This window comes from Mercurialis annua, linkage group LG6 (assembly GCF_937616625.2).
Source record: "Mercurialis annua linkage group LG6, ddMerAnnu1.2, whole genome shotgun sequence".
Taxonomy (NCBI): Eukaryota; Viridiplantae; Streptophyta; class Magnoliopsida; order Malpighiales; family Euphorbiaceae; genus Mercurialis; species Mercurialis annua.
This window is the reverse complement of record NC_065575.1, coordinates 3,338,411-3,360,881: the sequence shown is the minus strand read 5'-3', so window position 1 is coordinate 3,360,881 and position 22,471 is coordinate 3,338,411. Positions and strand designations below refer to the sequence as shown.

The 22,471-nt window shown below is 27.6% G+C and overlaps 2 protein-coding genes across 2 annotated transcripts; one reads left to right on the top strand and one right to left on the bottom strand.

Moving 5' to 3' along the window:
* Nucleotides 1-8,536: 8,536 nt before the first annotated feature.
* LOC126687456 (uncharacterized) lies at nt 8,537-11,314 on the bottom strand. Its single transcript, XM_056106303.1, has 4 exons — nt 10,732-11,314; nt 9,995-10,485; nt 9,558-9,772; nt 8,537-8,564 (listed from the first exon to the last, which is right to left on the bottom strand). The coding sequence occupies exons 1-4, from the start codon at nt 11,312-11,314 to the stop codon at nt 8,537-8,539; spliced, it is 1,317 nt and encodes a 438-aa protein (XP_055962278.1).
* Nucleotides 11,315-16,913: 5,599 nt separating this feature from the next.
* LOC126685861 (uncharacterized) lies at nt 16,914-20,518 on the top strand. The gene is made up of 3 exons (XM_050379838.2): nt 16,914-17,198; nt 17,792-17,941; nt 20,259-20,518. The coding sequence occupies exons 1-3, from the start codon at nt 16,935-16,937 to the stop codon at nt 20,361-20,363; spliced, it is 519 nt and encodes a 172-aa protein (XP_050235795.1). The 5' UTR covers nt 16,914-16,934; the 3' UTR covers nt 20,364-20,518.
* Nucleotides 20,519-22,471: the final 1,953 nt, after the last annotated feature.

The following is a 22,471-nucleotide window of genomic DNA, read 5'->3' as shown; positions in this document are numbered from 1 at the left end:
TCTAACATTTTTCTTATATAAAAAATGGTGGAAAACTAAACAGTTAACAAAAATAAAAATAAAAAAATTTATTATTTAATCTTCAAATATAAAAGAGGGAAATAAGAATTGAAAAACATTTTCTCTGTTCTACTTTAGAAGTTTCATTTTTTTTACACAGATATTAAAAAAATATTTATCGTTTTTGTTTTTATATCTTTTCTTATTTTATCCTTATAAATAATTGTGGAATTCTTCATATTAGTTTATTTAAAAAAAAGATAAAAAAAAAGTTTCATGTAGAAGTTTTTAAAAATAAAAATAATACGTTTACAATGGGACATATTGAAATAGATCAAAATAAAATATGAAACTTTTAAAATGTGACGGAAAGAATATTCGGAAATCTTAAAAATAATTTATTCTTAAATTAATGTAAATGATCCAACTTTTAACCATATTTTTGCCGTGATAGTGTTGTTTATGGTTGTCCGAAATTAAAGCCCACCTCATCTTAAATTTCTTAGATTCGGAAATCTATCATTTGAAGAATGTCATAATAGCGGACCCTCCAATTCTTGTAAGAACAATAAAACAAAAATCAATTATTGTATGGAAATAACTGGCTTTTGGATAGGATCATAAAAAGATAAAACAATTTATAAATTTTGCATATAATGTCTAAAAAAATTCCGATCTTTTAGTCTTTTTTCAATCCTATCCTAATGTTGAAAACTGATAAATTTTACTCTATTTTGCATTTTTATGTTTCAATTGTATCCTGATAAATTGATACACTTTTTTCGTTTGAGAAAGAATTAAAAAACGTTCTCCATATCTAGCATATAATAATTGTATATGTTTAAAGTTTATTTAGATTTAGTTAAATTAATTAAGAATTTAAATTATTTTAATTTGATTATGGTTTTTAGTTAGTTTTTAAAAATAAAAGATTTATTTGTATTTTTTAATACAAATAAATTTAATTTTATCTTTAAACTTAGTTAATTAAATGATTTTATCATTTAAATAAAAAATTATGAAAAATTAAAAAAAATAGGATACAATTATGCAAAATAGGATAAAATTGACCAATTTTCAACGTCGGGTCAAAATTGAATAGCTAAAAGGTCGGGTTTTTTTTTGATGTATTAGCCTTATATATATATATATATATATATATATATATATATATATATATAATTTTCATGTATTTATTAAACAAATTAAATGTTATTTTATAAAATAAAGATTATCCACATTAAGTTGTCCATTTGAAACTTTGAACATAAAAATTTGTTAACAGAAAAAAAAACAACCGTTTAAGTTTTTTTTTTTAAATTAGAATGAAAATTATTTATGCGAAATATTGAACTTACAACATGTCAAATTGCTATTTAGCACTTATAATGTTCAAATCATAGTTCATCATTAAAATTTACTGTATAATTGAATAAGACACAAAAAAAATTAATAATAATTATACAAATAAATTCAAAAATAAAATAAAATTATACAAATAAAAACATTCACATTTTGTGCCCCAAAACTAGAAACCTATAAAGCATATAAACCTATAAATTGAAATTTATGTTTTTATTTTAAAAAAAAATCACAACTTCTTTGTAGTTGTTTTTAGTTATTTATGAGCTTACTCTTTGTTAGATTTTTAGGGTCTTTATGATTAAAGAACTTATAAAATGATACTTTAAATACTACTAGAAAGTTTTGAATGAGAGTATACATATATTTTAAAATTTTAAAAAATGTGATATATTTGTAAATATATGTATATTTTTAATTGTTTTAAGTGATGTAGTTTTCTATTATTTAAAGAAAAAATAATAATATTTGAATTATAAATTTTGTTTCGAGTAAAGGTGGTTTGAGATTTTGAAATTGTAAGCCTAACTCATATCATAGTAAGTATTTCTAGAGAACATGTAAAACAATTTTAAAAATATTTTAATTTAATATTTTATACAGATTTTGGTATATTTTTGTATAATATTTTTATAAATAATTCTGCTCTAATAAAACAGTAATAAAAATAAATTATTTCACAAGGTGTATATTAAACTACTGTAATAAATTTAATTTTATTTATATTACCATGTCTTATAAATTCAAATATTCATTTTTTATTTTTTTTATTTAATACATAAATTATTGAAATTTACTTTTTTTTTTGATAAAATCAAACATCCATGAAAGAACATTCAGATAAAAAACATTTAAAAAACGTTGCAAAAAACAGAACCACAAAAGAAAAAGTTTGGACTTATAGAGTCAACATCTATCAACATACGTGAGCTGGCGTAAAGCTGTAGCAAAAATACGTTTTAAAATTTAAATATTTCATCTGTCCAAATTGGTTATTAATCACCCATGATCCTGACTTTTGAGGTTATATAAAAACCCCCTGATATTTAAAAACGGGCAAAACCTCCAAATTTTTGTGTCGAAGCTCACAAAACCTCTTGAGACCAAAATATCGGTAATTTTTTTAAAAAATAGTGACGTAACGGCGACTTATTGGCATCAGACCCAACAAAAATCGGATCCCATGTCAGCCCATGTCAGTTGTTAGGTGACACCTCATCACAAACCTAAAAAAACCCAATATACCCCCTAAAATTCAAATAAAAAAAAACTAACTCAACCTAATTAAACCGAATTCTATTAAATTGAATCAAACCACCCTAACCCACCTACCATTATACGGCCATCACCACCCGCCACTCTCCGGCCACCACCATTATCCGGCCACCACCCGCTGCCGCTTAAACGGCCGAAATATTTTCCGGCCGTTCTTCAGATCTCTTCAACGAAAAATAGACATGTATCTGTTCAATAGATCTGTTTGGATCTGTTTTTCGTTGAAAAACAGACATGGATTTGTTCAATAGATCTGTTCAAGACGTAATGTTAAATTACGTGATGTTGGCTAAGGCCATCTCCAATCCATACCTATTTTTGAGTTTGGGTCTTATTTTTCAACTCCAACCCATACCTACTTCTCACCCATTTCTTTATTTGTGAATAGTAGCAACCCATTTCTTGGTATGCACTATTCACACAAACCCATTTTTTGGTTAATTGGATATTTACTTTTTAATTACAATTTATATAGCTAACTTTGTAAATATTCATTACTTTTCATTAAATACCAATTAAATTTTTAATAATGTAATCCAAATTATTTTTATTGGTAAAAATAAAATAAATAAAATAAATTATTTAAATTAAATACATAAAATTTAAACAGCATAATTTTTATTTAAACATAAAAATTACGTTACATTAAACATAAACATTACATTACATTAAACATTAATGCGGGTAGATAAATATTATAATTAAACTAATCCTAAAACGTAAATTAAAATAATAGTTAATAAACAAATTCAATGGAAGGAGAAATACCGCAAGTTGAAATGGTATTAAATGATGATGCTCGATTTGAAGAATTCTTGCTCACCACAGACAAATCAAGAACGCACACCTTGCACTTCGTAATGACTTGATTGATCATTTATGGAAAAAGTATACTAATGCGGAAGCATAAAGAAAAATGTTTCAATTGTAGTTTTATTATTAATATTTGAATGTAATGTATTATTTTATTATTAATATTTAAATATAATGTGTTATTATAATTTTAATTTTATTGTTTCAATTTTAATTATTATTTGTTTTATTTTTTATAATTGGACATTAAATAATATTAAAAAAAATTAATATTTAATTTAATATTATTTAAGCATTATTAAATAAATGAATAGATGAGGATGTGTGTGTTTAAAATATAAATATAGATGTGAAATGGTAAATGTTTAAATGTAGTAGTATTAAATATAAAAGAGAATATATAAAGAATATTCTTTTGGTGTGAAAAATGGGATAATGGGTTGGAGTCTATGAAGCACGGAAACTTCGACAAAGTTGCGTTTCCCGTTTCGGAAACGTTTCGGAAACCGAAAACTTTTGGACACCCGCACGAAACGTTTCGGGCCGTTTCCGTAAATTGTAAAAATTAATAATTTGTAAAAAAATTAAAATTATTGCCCACAAATAAAAAAATCTAACTAGTTACCCATAAATTTTACATTCGCATTGCCCACAATACATCAAATATACTTATTTGTGTTGAATTATATTATATTTTTTTATATATTTATAAAATTTTAAATATTTAGTATATTAAAATGAATTATTTTGTTAATTATCATAAATATTTAGATAATATTTTTATAAATATATCCTTATATTTTTGTTATTTACACGTTTCCCCCACGTTTCGTGTCCTCCATTTTGAAAAACTTTCGTTTCCCCGTGTCCGTTTCGTATCGTTTCCGTTTCCCGTTTCCGTTTCCGTGCTACCTAGGTTGGAGTAAAAACACTGTAGAAAACTCAATAGTAGATAAATTGAAACTTAAAAATGAGTTTTGGGTTGGAGATGCCCTAATGGATCCTTTTCAGTCAGCCTCTGTAGTTATTTAGAGATGAAAAATGATTAAACACTTGAAAACTGAGTCCAATTAGGAATGTTGAAGATTAGCTAAAAGATTTAGCTAGCAAGGAAGTGGAATCTTGAGTAGAATTCATAAAATTAGTACACAGTCAATAAATGAAAAAGAGAAAATGGATGTGCAATTATGTGCTTTTAATCCCTGCACGAGAATAACAAATCTCATTCAATATTTTTTTTTCTCAGGAAGCATGAATTGATAAATTTTTTGAGAAATTGAAAGTTTGAAACATTAACTTCCTCGTTTTCCTCCACTTCTGGATGTTAACCTTGTTCATCTTATTACTCCTACTTTTAGGTTTGCTATTATCGCCAACATAGTAACCATTGTTTCGCCTATAGCCAGGACCATGAACAACGGATTACGTATGGATTACGGCTTGAACAGATCCATGTATGTTCTTCACCCAGATAATGGTGGGTGGTGGCGGAGAGTGGCGGAGAGTGGCGAGTTGTGGTGGCCGGATAATGGTGGGTGGGTTAGGGTGATTTGGTTCGATTTAATAGGGTTGGGTTTAATTAGATTGGGTTAGTTTAATTTTTTTATTTGAGTTTTAGGGGTATTTGGGTTTTTTAAGGTTTGGGATGAGGTGTCACCTGACACCTGACATGGGCTGATATAGGGTTAGATTTTTGTTGAGCCTGACATCAATAAATCGCCGCCACATCACTATTTTTTTCAAAAATCGCCGATTTTTTGGTTTCAGGGAGTTTTGTGAGCGCCGCCACAAAGAACAGGGGGTTTTGTGCCCGTTTTTAAACAACAGAAGGTTTCGTACACATAGCCTCAAAAGTCAGGGGGCCATGGGTGATTAATAGCCGTCTAAATTAATAGAATTAATAAGATATATATATATATATTTTTTAAAATTATTAACACAAAAACTTTCAAAAAAGCCCTAACCTGGAAATAAGATAACTAAAAATGTCAAAAGGAGATGGCAAGAAGTTTGGGGTTTTTACCCAAATAACCAAAATTTGGTATATATTTATTTTTATACGGGTCAGAGTTTTAAATTTCTAAACTATCACACACGAAAACTATTATCACTTTTATACTATAACTATATATATAATTCTAGTAACACAAACCCTCATAATTACAAATATTTTCTATATCATCATCATCAATTTCTCTCATCTCTCTCAACTTATTCAAACGCTATGCTAAAACAAAAAGGCTTGAAGTTTAAAAAGAAAATGACTGCGTTAATTGAAAAGCAACTATAAGAAGCTAAAACAAACTGCATCAAATGAAGAATGAATGCAAAAGTTAAGAAATTTGTGGTAATGAAAACTGAATATGGAAGTTTCAGATGAATTTTCAGTGCTTAAACTAAGAAACTATAGAGAGTAATTGCTAAGAGAAATTTGCTTCTTCGCTCCATTTAGTTTGTTTAAGCTAAAATCAATTAAGCTAAATCAAACCTCAAAACAAAATACAATAGAGCAATATTTTGACGGGTTCAATTGAAAATTATGGTGTTTTAAACAAAAGCTGAGAGAAAATGTAAATATTTATGTTTCTTTTAAATGGCATAATGATATTAAACAGCGAAACCTTTTTAACTTTTCGAAAATCTATTCAAATCTTTTAAAAATTATAAATTTATTCCAATTTGACCAATTCATTGAAAATCTATCTAATTTTTTAAAATCAATTTAATATATAGGCCTAATGGTAAAAAAACCCCAAACCTTTACGACTTGTTGCAATTATATCCAAACCTTTTAATTTTTGCAATAATATCCAAATTGCATTTTTTTATTGCAATAATATCCAAATTGCATTTTTTATAGCAATAATAGTAAAATTGATGGCTAAACTAGTTGTTTTCAATTAAGATATTAGGCTATTATTATGTTTTGATATATAATAATATAGTAAAAGTCTCAAAAAATGGCAAAAAACTCAAAAAAACAAAAATCACATAAAAAGTGCAATTTGGATATTATTGCAACAAAATAATGCAATTTGGATATTATTGCAAAAATTAAAAGGTTTGGATATAATTGCAATAAGTCGTAAAAATTTGGGTTTTTTTACCATTAAGCCTAATATATATATATATATATATCTTTGAAAATTGACTTATCCAAACTATGTGCCGTCCAATTGACAATTATTTTCTTATTAATTATTTTAAAAATTAAGAGTAAATGACAAAACTATTCAAAAAAAGAAGAAAATAACAACAATGCTAAGTTTGCTGAAATATTACATCAGCACCTAAAAAAATTAAAACTTTACATATTATACCTTCCCAATGAGGATGCAACATATGACACACTCAAAACAAATGAAAAAAGTCAAAATTAGTCAAAAATGCGTCAGAAACGCGTCAGATATCCGCCTGACGCGCGCTCAGACATGCGTCTGACGCGCGTGTCAAGAAAATGCATCAGTTTTACATTAAATATTCAAACATGTATCATTTATGTATTTGTTATGTATCCGCAATATATCAGAAACATATTTGATTATCATTTTTCCTTATTTTAAAAATATATAAATACACACACACACATATGTATTATTTTTATTCATTATTTATATATCTATAAGGTGTATGTATAATATATTTTGAATTAAAAGATACATGTATTATATATTTTAAAAATACATAAATTATGTCACAAAAAAGTATATATAAAAAAATGTGTTTTCCTATTACATGTTTAATGCTTGCATTGTTCTTTTGTTAATTACTATTTTAAGTTTTGAAATAAATAATTCTTTTATTTAAATTCATTTGAGTTGTATATTTAACGCATTGAAATATATAATTTACGGGTAGTTGAAATGTATCAATAATATATATTAAAATAAAAATATGTCATATGCTCTGTAAATTGTATAAAATATTTATCAATGATACGTATTAAGGATATATTTATCATATTTTAATTGTATATGAAAGATGTATCTAAAAATACATCTAAAGAATATATATATATATATATATATATATATATATATATATATATATATATATATATATTATGAGTTGTTTTTGATATGTATTATTGATATATCCGAGATGTATGGAAAATGTATCTCGAATGCATTGAGGTATCACCATTGACAAGATGACGCGTATACCATTAAGGATATATTTATCATGTATAAATCATATATCAAAAATTATCTAACAAATACAACTGAAAAACATGCCAAACACGTTTAATGAATTAATATATATTTAAAAATGAATGTATTTGAGATGTTTCTGACATGTAACTGAGATGTATAACATATGTATTCGATATGTATCAAACATGTATCTCGAAGACAGTCACATAGTATTAATGAAACACATTTGATACATAACCTTATAATTATTTGAAGTAACAATATAAAAAACGATATATTCACATAAAATATTCATTTTTACATTTTTTTTTTGTAAGTTACTTTTTTTTAAATATACCTTATTTGCTATTTTCAGTTTAATTATATTAAAATATGTACCACAAATGCATTAAAAATAATAGTGGAGAAAAGTATCACTTTGCCCTGTTTGGGTCAATCAAATACTTTTTCCATCTTCCTCACCCTTCACTCTCATTTCCTTTGCAATCACATATTTATCTGCAATTAGATCTAATTTCATTTTTTTTTATCATGAGAATAAGGAAAAATCATCAAAGGAAATTCATAAGAATCAACATCCTAATTGATAAATAAAAAATAGATATGAAACCAGAATATAAAAATATAAGATTTTACTATATTATAATTTCTAAATATTACCCAGTCACCCAAAGAAACAAATATCATTGCACGACGTATCGAGTGATGTATCTATAATGTATCTAATATATATATATATATGATATATAAATAAAAAAGATGAACAAATAACAATATAATGCCGTTATAAAATTTATCACAAACTGAAGTTAATTTTTGAACAACTTTGTATTTTACATGAGAAATCATATCTGATAAATAGTTCAATTAATACATCTCAAAAATAGGTCATGTATATTTTAAAACATTTATAGATACATCACCTATAACATTTAGCTTTCATCAACAATATTATAAAGACTGTAGTCACAAAAACGAATAAGCTGTATTAAGTTTTTCGAAATTTGATAAAAAAAAATAGTAAGGCATAAAGCAAGTATATATGTAAACATAAAATAGTTTTATCCAATATTTATTTTATTACATCTACATATAAATTAAACTATTTTTTTTGTGAATATTGTATCTTGATAATATTTTTTTGTTGGATGTCAAGTTGATATTTTTTAAACTGAATATTATTATTTTTGAAATGAAAATAGAAATGACATTTTTAGAGTAATTGTGAAATGTATTTAGTTGAAAAAAATTATTCAATGCAACCGTTGCGCCTTGTCATTCATGCAACAAACCAATTATGTGTTAGACATGTGAAATATTTAATGATTAAAAATTTAAATAATAATTAAAAGATTTTTTATTGCAAATGCTCATTGATTTGTTGTGAATATGACATGACACATTTATTATATGAGATAAACACTCATTTAGTTGATGTTTTTGCAATATAATATATATAGTAGGTCTGTAAATTAAATGACTTAAAATATATTTTATATTTTTTTATATATAAATTTAATAAATTAATAATTTTAATAATTAATAAAATTTTGGTCCACCATGTATATTAATTATTAGAGGGTCAACTGTACCTAATTTAAAATCTATTAAAATTAATGGAATTTTATTAATAAAAAAATAAATTAACGGAATAATAATGGAGATCTGAATATTTTTTGAATACAAAGTTTGTTTTTTTAGAGGTTAATTTATAAGGAGAGAAATAAAAATACTCAGATTTTATATATAGAATGAAGCCCTACACCGTACCTGCACTACCACAATATAGTTTAAATATTGATCAATGGGTAAGAGTTGCCAAGCTGTAAGTTGTTGGAGAAGGAAAAAAGAATGTAGAGATAGAGAAGGACAGTAAAAAAAAGAAAAAAATGTAAATAGTTTCAGTCCAAACTATCGAAAGCTTTATGAAAATCCAATTTTAGAATAAGCAACCTATCTTTCCGCTTAGAAGCTAGGTGAACAAGTTCGTTGGCAATCATGGCACAGTCCATAATACTTCTACCTTTAATAAAAGCATGCTGATAATCAGAGATAACCGAAGGGAGAAGGGGAGCCAACCTGATAGAAAGACACTTCGAGAGCAGCTTGTACATCCCGTTAACCAAGCTGATAGGGCGACAATCATTGATTTTTGAAGAACCTGAAACCTTTGGAATTAAAACCATAAAAAAGGTATTAATACCATTAGGCAACGAATTAGTGTTGTAGAAAGAGTGAAACATCCGAAGTATTTCCCCTTTGATAATTTTCCAAGCCCGGCGATAGAAATAAAAATTAAACCCATCCGGGCCCGAAGCCTTTGTCTGACCATATAAAGAAAGCGCAGCTAAAATTTCAGATTATTCAAAAGGCCGGATAAGGCTGTCTGCCTGAACAGCGAATAGATAATTAAAATCAAGACCTGAAATGTCTGAGTACACATGATGGTTCCTGTCATAAAGAGCAGAATAAAATGAGCGAATATGGTTTCTGATTTCATGAGGATCCGAGAACGAGATGCCATCCACCTCCACTGAATAAATATGATTGTTTCTATAATGCATAGAAGCAATACTGTGAAAGAATTTGGAGTTCTTATCACCCTTAATACTCCAATTAAGTCTTGATTTTTGAATCCACATATTTTCTACTGCCTTCTCTGCTGTCCACAGGTCTGATTTACAACAAGCTAATCGATTTCTCTCATCCTCCAAAAGCTGCCGAGAATCAGCTAGGATATCCAGCTGCAAAATTTCCTCCGAAAGATCTTTGATTATCTTGTTTTGGTTTCCAAAAACAGTGGCATTCCATTCTTTGATTAAGAGATGAAGCTTTTTGATTTTTTGCACAAAAGTAGTAACTTCATTCGAAGAGCAAATAGCTAACCAAGAACTAGAAACAAAATTATCAAATTCTTTATGATCCCATCAAGCGTCAAGAGAGCGAAATGTCTTTGGTCCCCAATCAAATGCAACCTCCGATCTAAACAAAATGGGCACATGATCAGATTGTCCCTTAGGTAGTGCAGTTAGAGAAAGAGAAGGCCACGCGACAGTAGTCGAAATAGACACACAACATCTATCTATTCAAGATCTAGAGAATGAGTTCTGCCAAGTAAAAGAGCGACCGTGAAGTGGGATATCCATCAGCTCCGTAGTATTGAGAAAATCATGAAGGGCTAACATAGAAGCTGTAAAATCTTGGCAGTTTATACGCTCCTCAGGTTTCAAAATTTCGTTAAAATCCCCACTGATTATAATTAACCCCGGATAACAGATTAATGGAGCCAACTCAGCCCAAAAAGATGATCTTTCGGATGCCGCATTACTTGCATAAACTAGTATATGACGGATAGAAAAACCAGAAAAGGAAAAATCCATGCAAATCCAACGAGATCCTTTAGTTACCGAAACATTATGAAGCAAAACCGAATTCCAAATAATCAATAAACCACCAGAGGAACCAATCGATGGAACAAAAGAAAAATCAAAATCTAAGTTAGGCCACAACTTCCTAACTAGAAAAGCATCTATATTCTCTTTTTTTGATTCCACCAAACCAATAAAAGAAGGATTATGTTTGCTAACCAAGTTTCGAATAAAACTTTGTTTGCGAAAACTCAAAAGACCCCCTCGACAGTTCCAAGTAATAAAATTGATAGGCAATGACATAAAAATAGCATATAAACCTGGAAAATCAATGTAAATCATGCTTTTTGATTCTCGATGTCCTTCTCAATGTTCTTAGCTAACTGCTCCACTGTTACAGATTTATTCCTGTTCTGAAATAAGCCTAGAGAGTTGTCAACATCCCATATTTTTAAGGCTTCTTCAAATGATCCAGAGGCTGCCATATCACGCGCAGTTGAAATAACCTTATTCATGTTAGCAATGTCACTATCTGAGATTTGACTGTCATCTGTAACCTGTTGGTTAGAAAGGGAAGTAACAATTCCTTTTTCTGAAATCTTCTTGATAACTTTCTTCTGTCTCAAATTAATCAATTCTATCGCTTCCAATGTAGGCTTATTACTGCCTTCCTTAACAGCCAAATTTGTTGTTTCTTCGACAAAAGAAGGTTCATAACTAGTTGGGTTGTTCTTATCCGGAGCGACTGGACTTGAAACAGCAATCCCATCATCGCTTTCATATGCACTCTCATCCGTTTCCCCCGTATCTTCCACCCAAGAGACCGGATAATCACTCTCAGTAGCATGGACAACGCATGATCTCCCTGATAGGGGTAGAAATACCCCTATATTTATGTATACTTTTGATACGGTATTTGCAGGTTGATATGTGTTTTTGAGCTTTATTTGGGTACTTATTGCTATGTCGAGTATTTCAGGGAAAATGTGCAAGTATGGCGTAATTTGGAGTGATTTTGATGATATTCGGAGATTGCAAGAGGTCGAAGTGGATCATAGGAGAATCGAGAAGCGGAAATAGGTGATTTTGGCCAAGTCACATAGTACACGGTCGTGTATTTCTCTCTAGTACAAACGTGCACGAACGTGTATTATCGCCGAAGGGTGGTATTTGAGGAGCTGAGAAAGAAATCAGAGAATTGGCTAAGTGATGTAGTACACGAACGTGTACTTCCCTGTAGTATTAAGGTACACAACGTGTACTTTCGCCGAAGGGTGAGTTTTGGAAGCCAGAATGAATGAAAATTTAGCCAAGTCCCAGAGTACACGAACGTGTACTACCTTGAAGAACAAAAGTACACGAACGTGTACTTTCGCCGAAGGACATGATTTTGTGAAGTTTGAAAGCATGAAGATTTGGCTAAGGCATAAAGAACACGAACGTGTACTACCTTACACGGTCGTGTAAGTGTCGAAAGCTGCGACTGGAAAAAGACAAAAATGTCCGTTTTAACTCCAAACTCCGAGAAACTCAAAGGGCACTTCTGGGTTTTTATCTAGCTTGACCTAATATCAGATTATGAAGTTAGGAGCCGTATAAATAGTGAGTTGAACATCGAACAAAGGTTCGCGTAGTTTTTGTAATCACATAAACCATAGACTAGAGTTTTCTTATTGTTGGATTATCAAATTATTCAGTTTTTCATTATTTTATTGTCGATTATCATTAGTTTACTTTCGAACAAGGTACGATTATTTTCAATTCCATATTCAGTATTCAAATTAATCTTAGAATGAGTTCTTTAATTATTGCTTTGAGTTATTTCATTATTATGTCTAGCTAAACCCTTTATTGGGGATTATTAATTGAAATTATGTCTGGTTAATTGAATTGGACTTATGGGATTTGTGTTCTTGATGGGTTTTAATTATTGTGCTTAATGCTTAGCCTAAACTGATCACTTAGTCTTTGCCATATGTTTTGATTTTAGCTCGAGAGAGTAAAATTGGAATAGAACAATATAATTAAGAACGCAGGAGTTGATTGTGCGAGGGTGAATTAACGAGTGCGGGTTCTTTGAATTTGCTTAATAATCATTAAATCGATTTATACTTAGGTTAATCATTGTGCGAGAGTGAATAATTAACCTAATATTAGTTAGTTTAATGCTTTTACCTGTAATTGCTCGAGAGAGAATTCTAGGTGCTCTAGATTAGTTCGAACGTCATCAGAACCATATAATTCATAACCCGAATCAAGTAAACAGCATAACTAAGATTAATAATCCCTGCTTTTCCCATTATTGTTAAAACACCGTTTGAATTACAGTTTTACTTTACTTTAATCTACATTTATCAATATTTGTCTTTTAATTTACAAAACCAACAAAAATTATCTTTTCAACTATTCAAATTGAGTTTCTTAACTGGTTGTCTTTAGAGTTTTCTCTGTGGGTACGATATCCGGACTTCATAGTCTGTATTACAAGTTGGCTACGTACGCTTGCGTATTTTTACCAACACTCCCCCCAAAATTGATCTTCATCGGATGATTAATGTAATTGCAAGTTGTTGAAATAAGAATCAAACCAGAGTCCAGTCGATCCTTGAGGTAAATCAACGGATGCAGTTTCACCGTTTCCCCTAGTAAATTACCAATATCAGTGAATAGTTCGGGTGACCAAATATAGAAACCCATGTCAAGCGTGAAGCAGTATGGTTGAAACTATCAGCCATAGTAACCGACTGTAATAATTCTGCAAAATTATTTTTCCAGCTCTTTAAGAATTCAGCAGATTCCAGTGCACAGGAGAATGAGATCATAACTAGATTTCCTCCTAAAATAGAAACATTATCAAAGACAATGCCATTATTAATGAGAGACTGTTTGACATGCAGTATTGTATCAATAGAGGATACAGTCACAATAACAGATCGTTTAATCCAATCCAGATTATCCGCCAGATTGTTATCGTTTTTAAAATCCAGTGACATTGAATGATCAATAGTTGCTGATTTCTGAGGTTCAATTGAAACATGCCCGGAGTTGGAAGCAACTGCTGCATAAGAACGCGTATCACGAAACGATGGAGTAAATCTGGTTGTCTGTTTCAATGGAGCTCGAGGGTTTGCTGAAGGCTGTGGCGGAGGATGAACCCTAGTAGGGTATTTTGATAAGAAAGCACGTAGTTTAAAACGTCCAATGACAATTAAATTCAGTTGCGAGATTGCCCAATTCGCCTTAATATTGTCATTAACACGTAAAAAACCAAAGCAACAATTCCTTTTGTTTAGTTTCCTTGCTAGAGAAACACGTCCATGAACCCCATATTTGATGAAAGCATTCTCTAAATCCTTGTAACGCCAAGCCCTGGGAAAATTCTCAAAGTAGATCACCTCAGGGAGATAATGAAAGGCATGGCTAGTACGAACAGGTTTGGTATGGTACTGTTGAATCTGGTGAGTGTTTGAGATTTGGCTAGGGTTTAGGTTTTGGGAGGGTTTTGGGAGAGACATAGTTGCCGACACTACTTACTATAAATTAATGGATCCTCCTGTCCTTGAATATGATACTACCATAATTCCGGGAAGTTCTCAAAATAAAGAAAGACGAACTGTTGCCTGAGTCAAATCTGGTCCGAGGAGCTGGTGGTTTGGATGGTGGAGCTGCTTGCGGCGTCTGGGAAAGGGTTTTAAAATTCACGGGAGGCATAATTAATTGTTATGTTGTTTTAGGTTACTTGTACAAATTAACTTTTTAATAATTCAGTTTGCATAACTATTTTCATTACGTTTTCATAACTTTTTAGTAATTCATTTCCATAACTATTTTCATAACAATTTCCATATGCTTTTTTATAACAATAACTTTTTAAAAATTATTGCACACAACATGGTGAGAGCCAAACTTCACTCTTTAATTCATATTTTTTTAATATCTTTTAAATATTAAAATAATTTGATTAGTTAATTTGATAATATGACTTTTCATTTATCCAACATTAAAAAATAAAATTAAAATAGAAAATAAATAAATAAATTAATATTTATAGATAAAATAAAAATAAAGATGATTCAAACCGATAAATATTTAGTATTTTTATAAGTTTATCTCTTGTTTAAGTTGCATGTAATCTTATTGACTATATCGTCTGTTGAGAGAGATTTTTCATCTATGAATATCATGAAAATAAAATTTATGCAATAAACTGGAAGATAAATTGGTGAATTATATGAAAAAATATTTATTGTGAATTTGTGATTGACAAACAAGACATATTTCAACATTTTTATATAAAACATTCAACAGATTTAATTTCTACCTAATTAGTATATTTGTTTGTTTTTATGCATTGTTCATTGTTATAAGATTTTATTTATTTATTTTTATTTATATAATTTATTTATTTTATTGAGTAATATCATCGTCTAATGTAAATTTCTAATTCCGCCAGATTCTTTCTGCATGATTTGTCTAAGGAGAATGACATTATGTGAGGTGGCGGAAAGTGACGTAAATAAATTGTGAATTTTATTTTTTCTGAAAATAAATAATTTTTTTTAGTATCACTAGTTTAGATTTTTGTAAATGGTCCAACTTTAACATTATTTGTCCCGATAAATGGTCCAGTTCTGTTTATGATTATCCACATTTTAAGAACCACCTTATTTTTCTTTTTTCTTTTTTTTTTAAAAAGGACCACCTTATTGGAAAATTTTCATTTAGCCGACAAAATTGCTTTTGTGTCGTAAAGAGATAAATAAAAAAAATTACACTCTACGATTATCACAAATTCTCGTGAGCGATTCAGAAATGAGATTTTTTTATATAAAATTTCTTTTTAAAAAAATATTTACATGTATTCATTATTATCATTTTATCCTATCGATGGAAACTGAACCACTAATTCCATACAAAATTCTGGTATTCGAGTCACAAGATAACAAATTAGCAAATAAACGAGTCCCAAGGGATCCGTCCCCTGAAGGAGACTCTCTAAGACTCGCCCAACAAGAACCGAGTCACGTAGGGCTCTAAGAGTTTTGATGCCCCCTGGAGTCTGAGATAAAGGCTTTGATGACGCCTTGTGTTGTCTGAGTTTCTCTCTCAGGATAGCAATGCCAAATATATTAAGGTTTTACAGGAGGCCTATTGAGAGGATTCTAACGTACGCTGGATTTCCTTCTCCAGGTAGTAGAGGCATGTTGCATGATGTGGATAGTGATTTTTTAAAATATCTTGTTTTTTATTTTTATGAAAGAATAATATACTTTTAAAATGTTAATGATTGGTTATTATAGGTCTAAAAGTATCAAAAAGCCAATTTTTTATTTTTTTAAAAATTTATCCAAATTTTTCAAAAATTATAAATGTATCTTAATTTAATCAATTCACTAAAAATATATCTAATTTTTCAAAATTAATTTAATTATGCTCATACATATGTGATTTATTTTGAATTTGGAAAGAAGACGAGTTGCCGAACACAATGACACATGATACCGATAATATGATTTTTAAAAAAATTAAATTAATTTTAAAAAATTTGATAGATTTTCAGCAATTTGATCAAAATTGGTTACATATAATTTTTTTAAAAGATTTAAATATTTTTTTAATAAGTAAAAGAAGTTTGACTGTTTGATAACAATAGAATATTATTATAACATGACAAACACAGAGTTTATAGAAAATTTCTCAAATTCAACCATAAATTAGAGGTTAGTTTGATTTAATATTTTAAAAATGAAAGTCATGTGAACCAATAAACCGTAAAAACTGACTAATTTTTATAAAATTTCTTTTTTGTTTATTTATAAACCGGCCAATTTTCATATGTAAAGCTAAATAATTTTATTTTTTGATTTTAAAAAGGTCTTACATGTAAATTTATATATTTACCTTGGAATTATTCTTTATAAATACTGGCCTCAGCTTCCTCTCTTTCACATCCACAATCATCATGGCTCTATCTCTGTCTTGTACAATGCTAATCATTTACTTTTCTGTTTTCGTGCTTGCCGGAGATGCAATGCGAGAAATGCCCGAAGGAGATGCAATGCGAGAAATGCCCGAAAAAGTGTCGATGCTGGAGAATGAAAATTTTGTTCGAAAAGCAACTTTAATGAGCGATTCGGGTAAAATAACTTGGGCTGGTACCTGTTCCCAGAAAACCGCTAGCTGGTTAAAAGGAATAAATTCTCCCTTTCCAACAATTGGAATTCAGGTAAATACGAATTCAATTAATTTCTTTATGATAGATTGATAGTAGTAGTTCACATTTCCTATATATTTCTTGGAATGGAGTACTTTAATTGTATGCGTTGTATATAAATACGAATTCAATTAGTTTCTTTAGATGTTCTTTCTTGAATTAATCATCACTATATAAAGGTGTGAGCATAGTTTGGTGCTGTTTAGTTTAGTAGAATTTAATACCAAACCATATTTTAAGGATAAAAATAAAAACCAAACACTAAATATTTATATAAATTTAGGTTCAGTTAACCAAATTTTACATCGGCTTTGGTTCGGTTTGATTAATATAGATAAAAACTATATATAATAATTTATTATAGATAACAAATTTACCACCGTTTTCGGTTCGGTTAATATAAATTTATATTCTGCTGTAGTGATGAAAGATTGGCGCAATTAAATTAATTGAAAAACATTACATAAAATTATAATAAAATTATCCAATTAGCTAGAATAAACTTAAATTTTTTAAAATTTCGAGTAAATTGTAAAGAGTAAAAATGTTTGGATTTTTAGTATTATTAGAACAAAAACTAAATTAATTGTTATATTCTTTTGCAGGTTATAGGAGATTCACCCATTGGCTGTTTTGATGTGTATCAATTTAAAGCAGGAAGAGAAACCATGTTTACGATCGAGTTATCAGCCGGACCCGGACCGGGACATACTTCTGAATTTTCGTTCCATGTCACAGATGAACAAAGACGGGAAGTAAGTTTCTACTTTCAGTTATAATTTAAAGGTTTAATCATTAAAAAATAATTTATTTTTATATTTATGATTCAAATTTTTAAGATTATTAATTAATTAGGTCGATATCCGCGCATTGCGCGAATGAAATTGAATATTATAAATTTCTTCAAATTTTTTATTTGTATTAAACAAAATAATTTAACTAATATCAATTAAATTTTTATACTGTTTAATATAATATAGTTAAATTTAGTGACTAAACTTTAAAAAATCACTACAGGAAAAGTGAGTTTTAGCAACGGTCTATTACAACGACCATTAAAATCGTTACAATACATATACTTTTTATAACGATTATTTTAATGTCGTTTCTAAATATAATTATTTTACAATGCCTAATAAAATCGTTATTAAAAGTTATACTTTTAGCAATGACTTAATTTATATCGTTTTTAAAGATAATTATTTTACAACGACTAATCATGTCATTGTAAATTATTTGCTTTACCAACAATTTAATATGTGTCGTTTTTAAATATTATCATTTCACAACGACAAATAATTTCGTTGCTAAAAGAAAGAAGGAATAGTTAAAATCCCACATTGAAAATAAGTGAAACGAGAATGATGCATTCTCACTATAAAAGAAACCCACCCTTCACTATAAAAATAATTTTTACTTTTGTCGTAATATATCAATCAAAACATAAAAAATATTAAATTTTAATAATAATTGTATTTTAAATTATAAAAATTATAAAATTATGTAATATATTAAAATAATAATTAATATTATTATGTTTTGACAACGAATTTTTATAGTTACTAATAACTTTTAACAACCAATCTTATAGATTTTGTAAAACTTATAGCAACAACCATTATTAAAAAAAGTCGTTATAAAAAACGTTACATTACGCCAACACGCACAACCACGTTTGTCATTGTTAAAAACTTTTAACAACCAAATTTTAGGTTTTCACAACGACAACTCACGTTACTAAAAATCAAGTTTCTTGTAGTGAATCATATTTGATAATTTTTAAATATTATTTATAATATAACTCTTCAAATTTCAACCATAAAAAATGAAAACTATTCACCCCACGCGAGGTTTGTGAATAAGTAGAGTTGCCCTTGGGGCACTTTACTCGAGCTAATCAGTCTAACTACAAATTAATTGGTTTAATTTTAAATATATTTTAAAAATATATTTTGTTTCGTAACCTATAAATATCAATAATCAAAATTCTTGAAATTTTATAACTTATAATTTAAAACAAAACTCTTCAAATTACATAATATAAAATTTATAATTATTTAATTTTAATTAAATTAAATTCTAAAAACTTTTAATATTTTTAACATATAATAATATACTTTTTTTTATATCTCATAATTAAACTTTTAAACCTTTATAATATTATTTTTAATAAACTTAATATTTAATAAGATGTATTCATAAATAATTTATTCATTTAATATAATTATAAAAGAAAATAAAATTTATTGATTAATTTAAAAAAATCATTTTTATAACTTACAATAACTTACAACAAATTAAAAATTATTAAATTTATTAATATTAATTAAATCTATAATTTATTAATATAATATAATAATATAATTTATTGACTAAATTTTACAAACTTATTCATATAAAATAACCTATTATTATTATTATTATTATTATTATTATTGCATTAAAATTTCAAAATATTTAATCATTAATTTTTAAAATGTTATTAATTAAATTTTTAAAAGCTAGTTTTTGGATAAATGATAGGTGGATTAAGTATTCATTAAAATTTTCAATTTATAACCATTAGACTTTTAAAATTATATAAGTTTTAACCTTACATATTCATAATTCATATTTTATAAGTATTATTAATAATAATAATTAAGAAAAACATTCATGAACTAATAAATCAATAATAAATTCAAAATCACCACTATACAATTTATTGTAGATCCACTTGTCAAAATATGCTTAATCTTAATTTGAAATTTAAGATTATAGTATATATAGATATAGGTATTACTTTATTATTTATTTTCAATTTCAATTGTTTTCATATATTTAAATTACCAGAATAGAAAAATATTTAGACATGTCATTAGAAAAATTTAGCTCCAATTTAAACAAATAACTATAATTCAAATTGAAAATTAAAAAATAGACTAAAATTAAAAAAATTGGAAGTTTCGGCTATAAATAAAAAGAAATTTTTTTTAAAAAAATAAACTTTTAATGATTAAATCTAATTTAAACACTTAATTAATCACATTATTTCTGAAGATGAATATTTAATCCCATTTTTAATGGCATCAGATATCAGAAAACGGAGTTGGCGTTTATTACTTGAAAAAGAATGCAGTGACCAAAGACGACAAGAATGAGCATAACCTTCTAAAACAGGTGGTGGAGACGATATGAAAATAGTAAGAGGATGGTCGTCTAAACCCAAAGACGATAAAATTGGGATGTATTGCTTTTAGTTATGTTAAATTGTTTAAAGTTATGGTGAGTGTTGTCTACTTGTCTGAATAAAACAAAATTCTTACATGTTTATAACATGAGAATTCTGTTCCTGTTTGTGAGTTATTCTCCCACTTTTGTAATGTTTTGATTTAAAAGAAAATGTTTTGATTTAAAAGAAGGCGAAAAAGTCGCAAATCTGAAAATAAGATATAATCAGAATTTTTAAAAAGGTCCAATTCAGAGTAAAAAAAACTTCTATTACTATTTTTAATGGATGTTGCTAAATACCGCAGATATCCCGCTCTTTTTTTTTACCATTTTATCCTTTTAAATAAAACATTTGCGTTGGACGTCCTAGAGAGACGTCGCACATGGTGCAAGATGTCCTTGCGAGACGTCCACGGTAGACATCTCGCATGGTGCGAGACATATACCAAGGACGTCTCGCATGGTGAGAGACGTCTTCCGAGGACGTCTCGCATTCTCCCGAGGACGTCCATGCAAATTTTTCAAAAAAATAAATTTTTTGATTTTTTTAAAAATATTTATAAGAAACAGCCTATAATATAATCTGTAATTCAAAATAATATAAGTGTATTTTTTGATAAAACTTAATACAAAAAATAATATATATATACTTAAAAATAATATAAACATATTTTTTGATAAAAAGTTAATATAAAAAATAATATATATGTACTTAAAAATATTGTAAATATATTTATTTATAACAAAATAATATAAAAAATAATATATATACTTAAAAAATAATATAAGTGTATTTTTTAATAAAAATTTACTATAAATAATAATATATATGTACTCAAAAATAATATAAGTACATTTTTTTATAAAAAAAATAATTTAAAAAATAATATATATGTACTTAAAACTTATATAAGTATATTTGTTTGATAAAAAATTAATATAAAAATAATATAAGTGTATTTTTTTTATAAAGAAATTAATATAAAAATTAATATAAGTGTATTGTTTTTATAAAAAATTAATATAAAAAATAATATAAGTGTATTCGTGTTTGAATATGAGTTGAGAGCATTAGAATGAAAGCTTTAGAATTAGAAAAAAGATAGAAGGGTATTTCGGTAAAAAAGTTTAGTAGTCCACTTTTTAAAAAGAAACACCATCTTAATGAAGCAGTTAAAAATCACCTCCTTCTTATTAGAATTTTTATTCTAAAAAATTCTACTTTTTCTATACTTTTAAATTTTCCACACAATCAAGAACCAAAAAATTTACCAGAGCTTCAAGTAGGGACTATTCTAAATAATCTCCTTCCATTAAATGAAGAAATCCACAAAAGATGCAGGCAAAATCCAAACATCTAATTTTTACAAAACACAACAACAAATACTTTTAGCGAACCAACAATAAATGAATAAGTGAACTTAGTTCTCCACCACATTGCAAATAGAGCAAAAGAAATTATCTATGGCTATATATATATATATATACACACACACACACATAAAACTTATAGCTGTTAAGACATTATAAAAATTTGGTTTTTCAAAATTGTATACATCCTTAAATATGGAGATAAAAATACAGGATTAAAAGAAGTCATTATTTTACCATATTTTATGATTTTAATATAAATTTTTTATTTTAATAATCAATTTTTTAATTTTTTTTTTGCAATTCAAATTACCGATTAAATTCAATTAATTTGTGTTGACGTGGACACTAAATTCATCTCACCATATGTCTTTTATTTTTGGATTATGATATTTCACATCAACAGGGATTAAAACAATTTGAATAAATATTAAATGATTTTGAAATGAGTGTATTATTTTAGGGAAAATGTTTATAACCCAACACTTTAATCCAACTTTTTTAACCTAACTTATGTGGTAAAGTTTCACTCGTCCAATTTTCACCCAAAAATATATATCTCAAAAAACAGAATTTAATTAATCCACTTGTTGATTGCCACGTCAGGTTAGAGGTGGCCATGGGCCGGGTCAGCCCGTGAACCGGCCCGGAACCGCTCCGGTCAAACCCGGTCCGGAACCGATCAAACCCGGAACTGGATCAAA

Excerpts from the sequence above, each read along its gene's own strand:
- LOC126687456 (XM_056106303.1), bottom strand. The coding sequence starts at position 11,314 with ATGATTTACATTGATTTTCCAGGTTTATATGCTATTTTTATGTCATTG. Across the intron at positions 10,486-10,731 it reads GATGGATATCCCACTTCACG|CTATTTGCTCTTCGAATGAA; the intron begins GTCGCTCTTTTA and ends GTTCTTGGTTAG. Across the intron at positions 9,773-9,994 it reads ATTATCTATTCGCTGTTCAG|GTTTCAGGTTCTTCAAAAAT; the intron begins GCAGACAGCCTT and ends TTAATTCCAAAG.
- LOC126685861 (XM_050379838.2), top strand. The coding sequence starts at position 16,935 with ATGGCTCTATCTCTGTCTTGTACAATGCTAATCATTTACTTTTCTGTT. Across the intron at positions 17,199-17,791 it reads TTCCAACAATTGGAATTCAG|GTTATAGGAGATTCACCCAT; the intron begins GTAAATACGAAT and ends ATTCTTTTGCAG. Across the intron at positions 17,942-20,258 it reads CAGATGAACAAAGACGGGAA|ATATCAGAAAACGGAGTTGG; the intron begins GTAAGTTTCTAC and ends TAATGGCATCAG.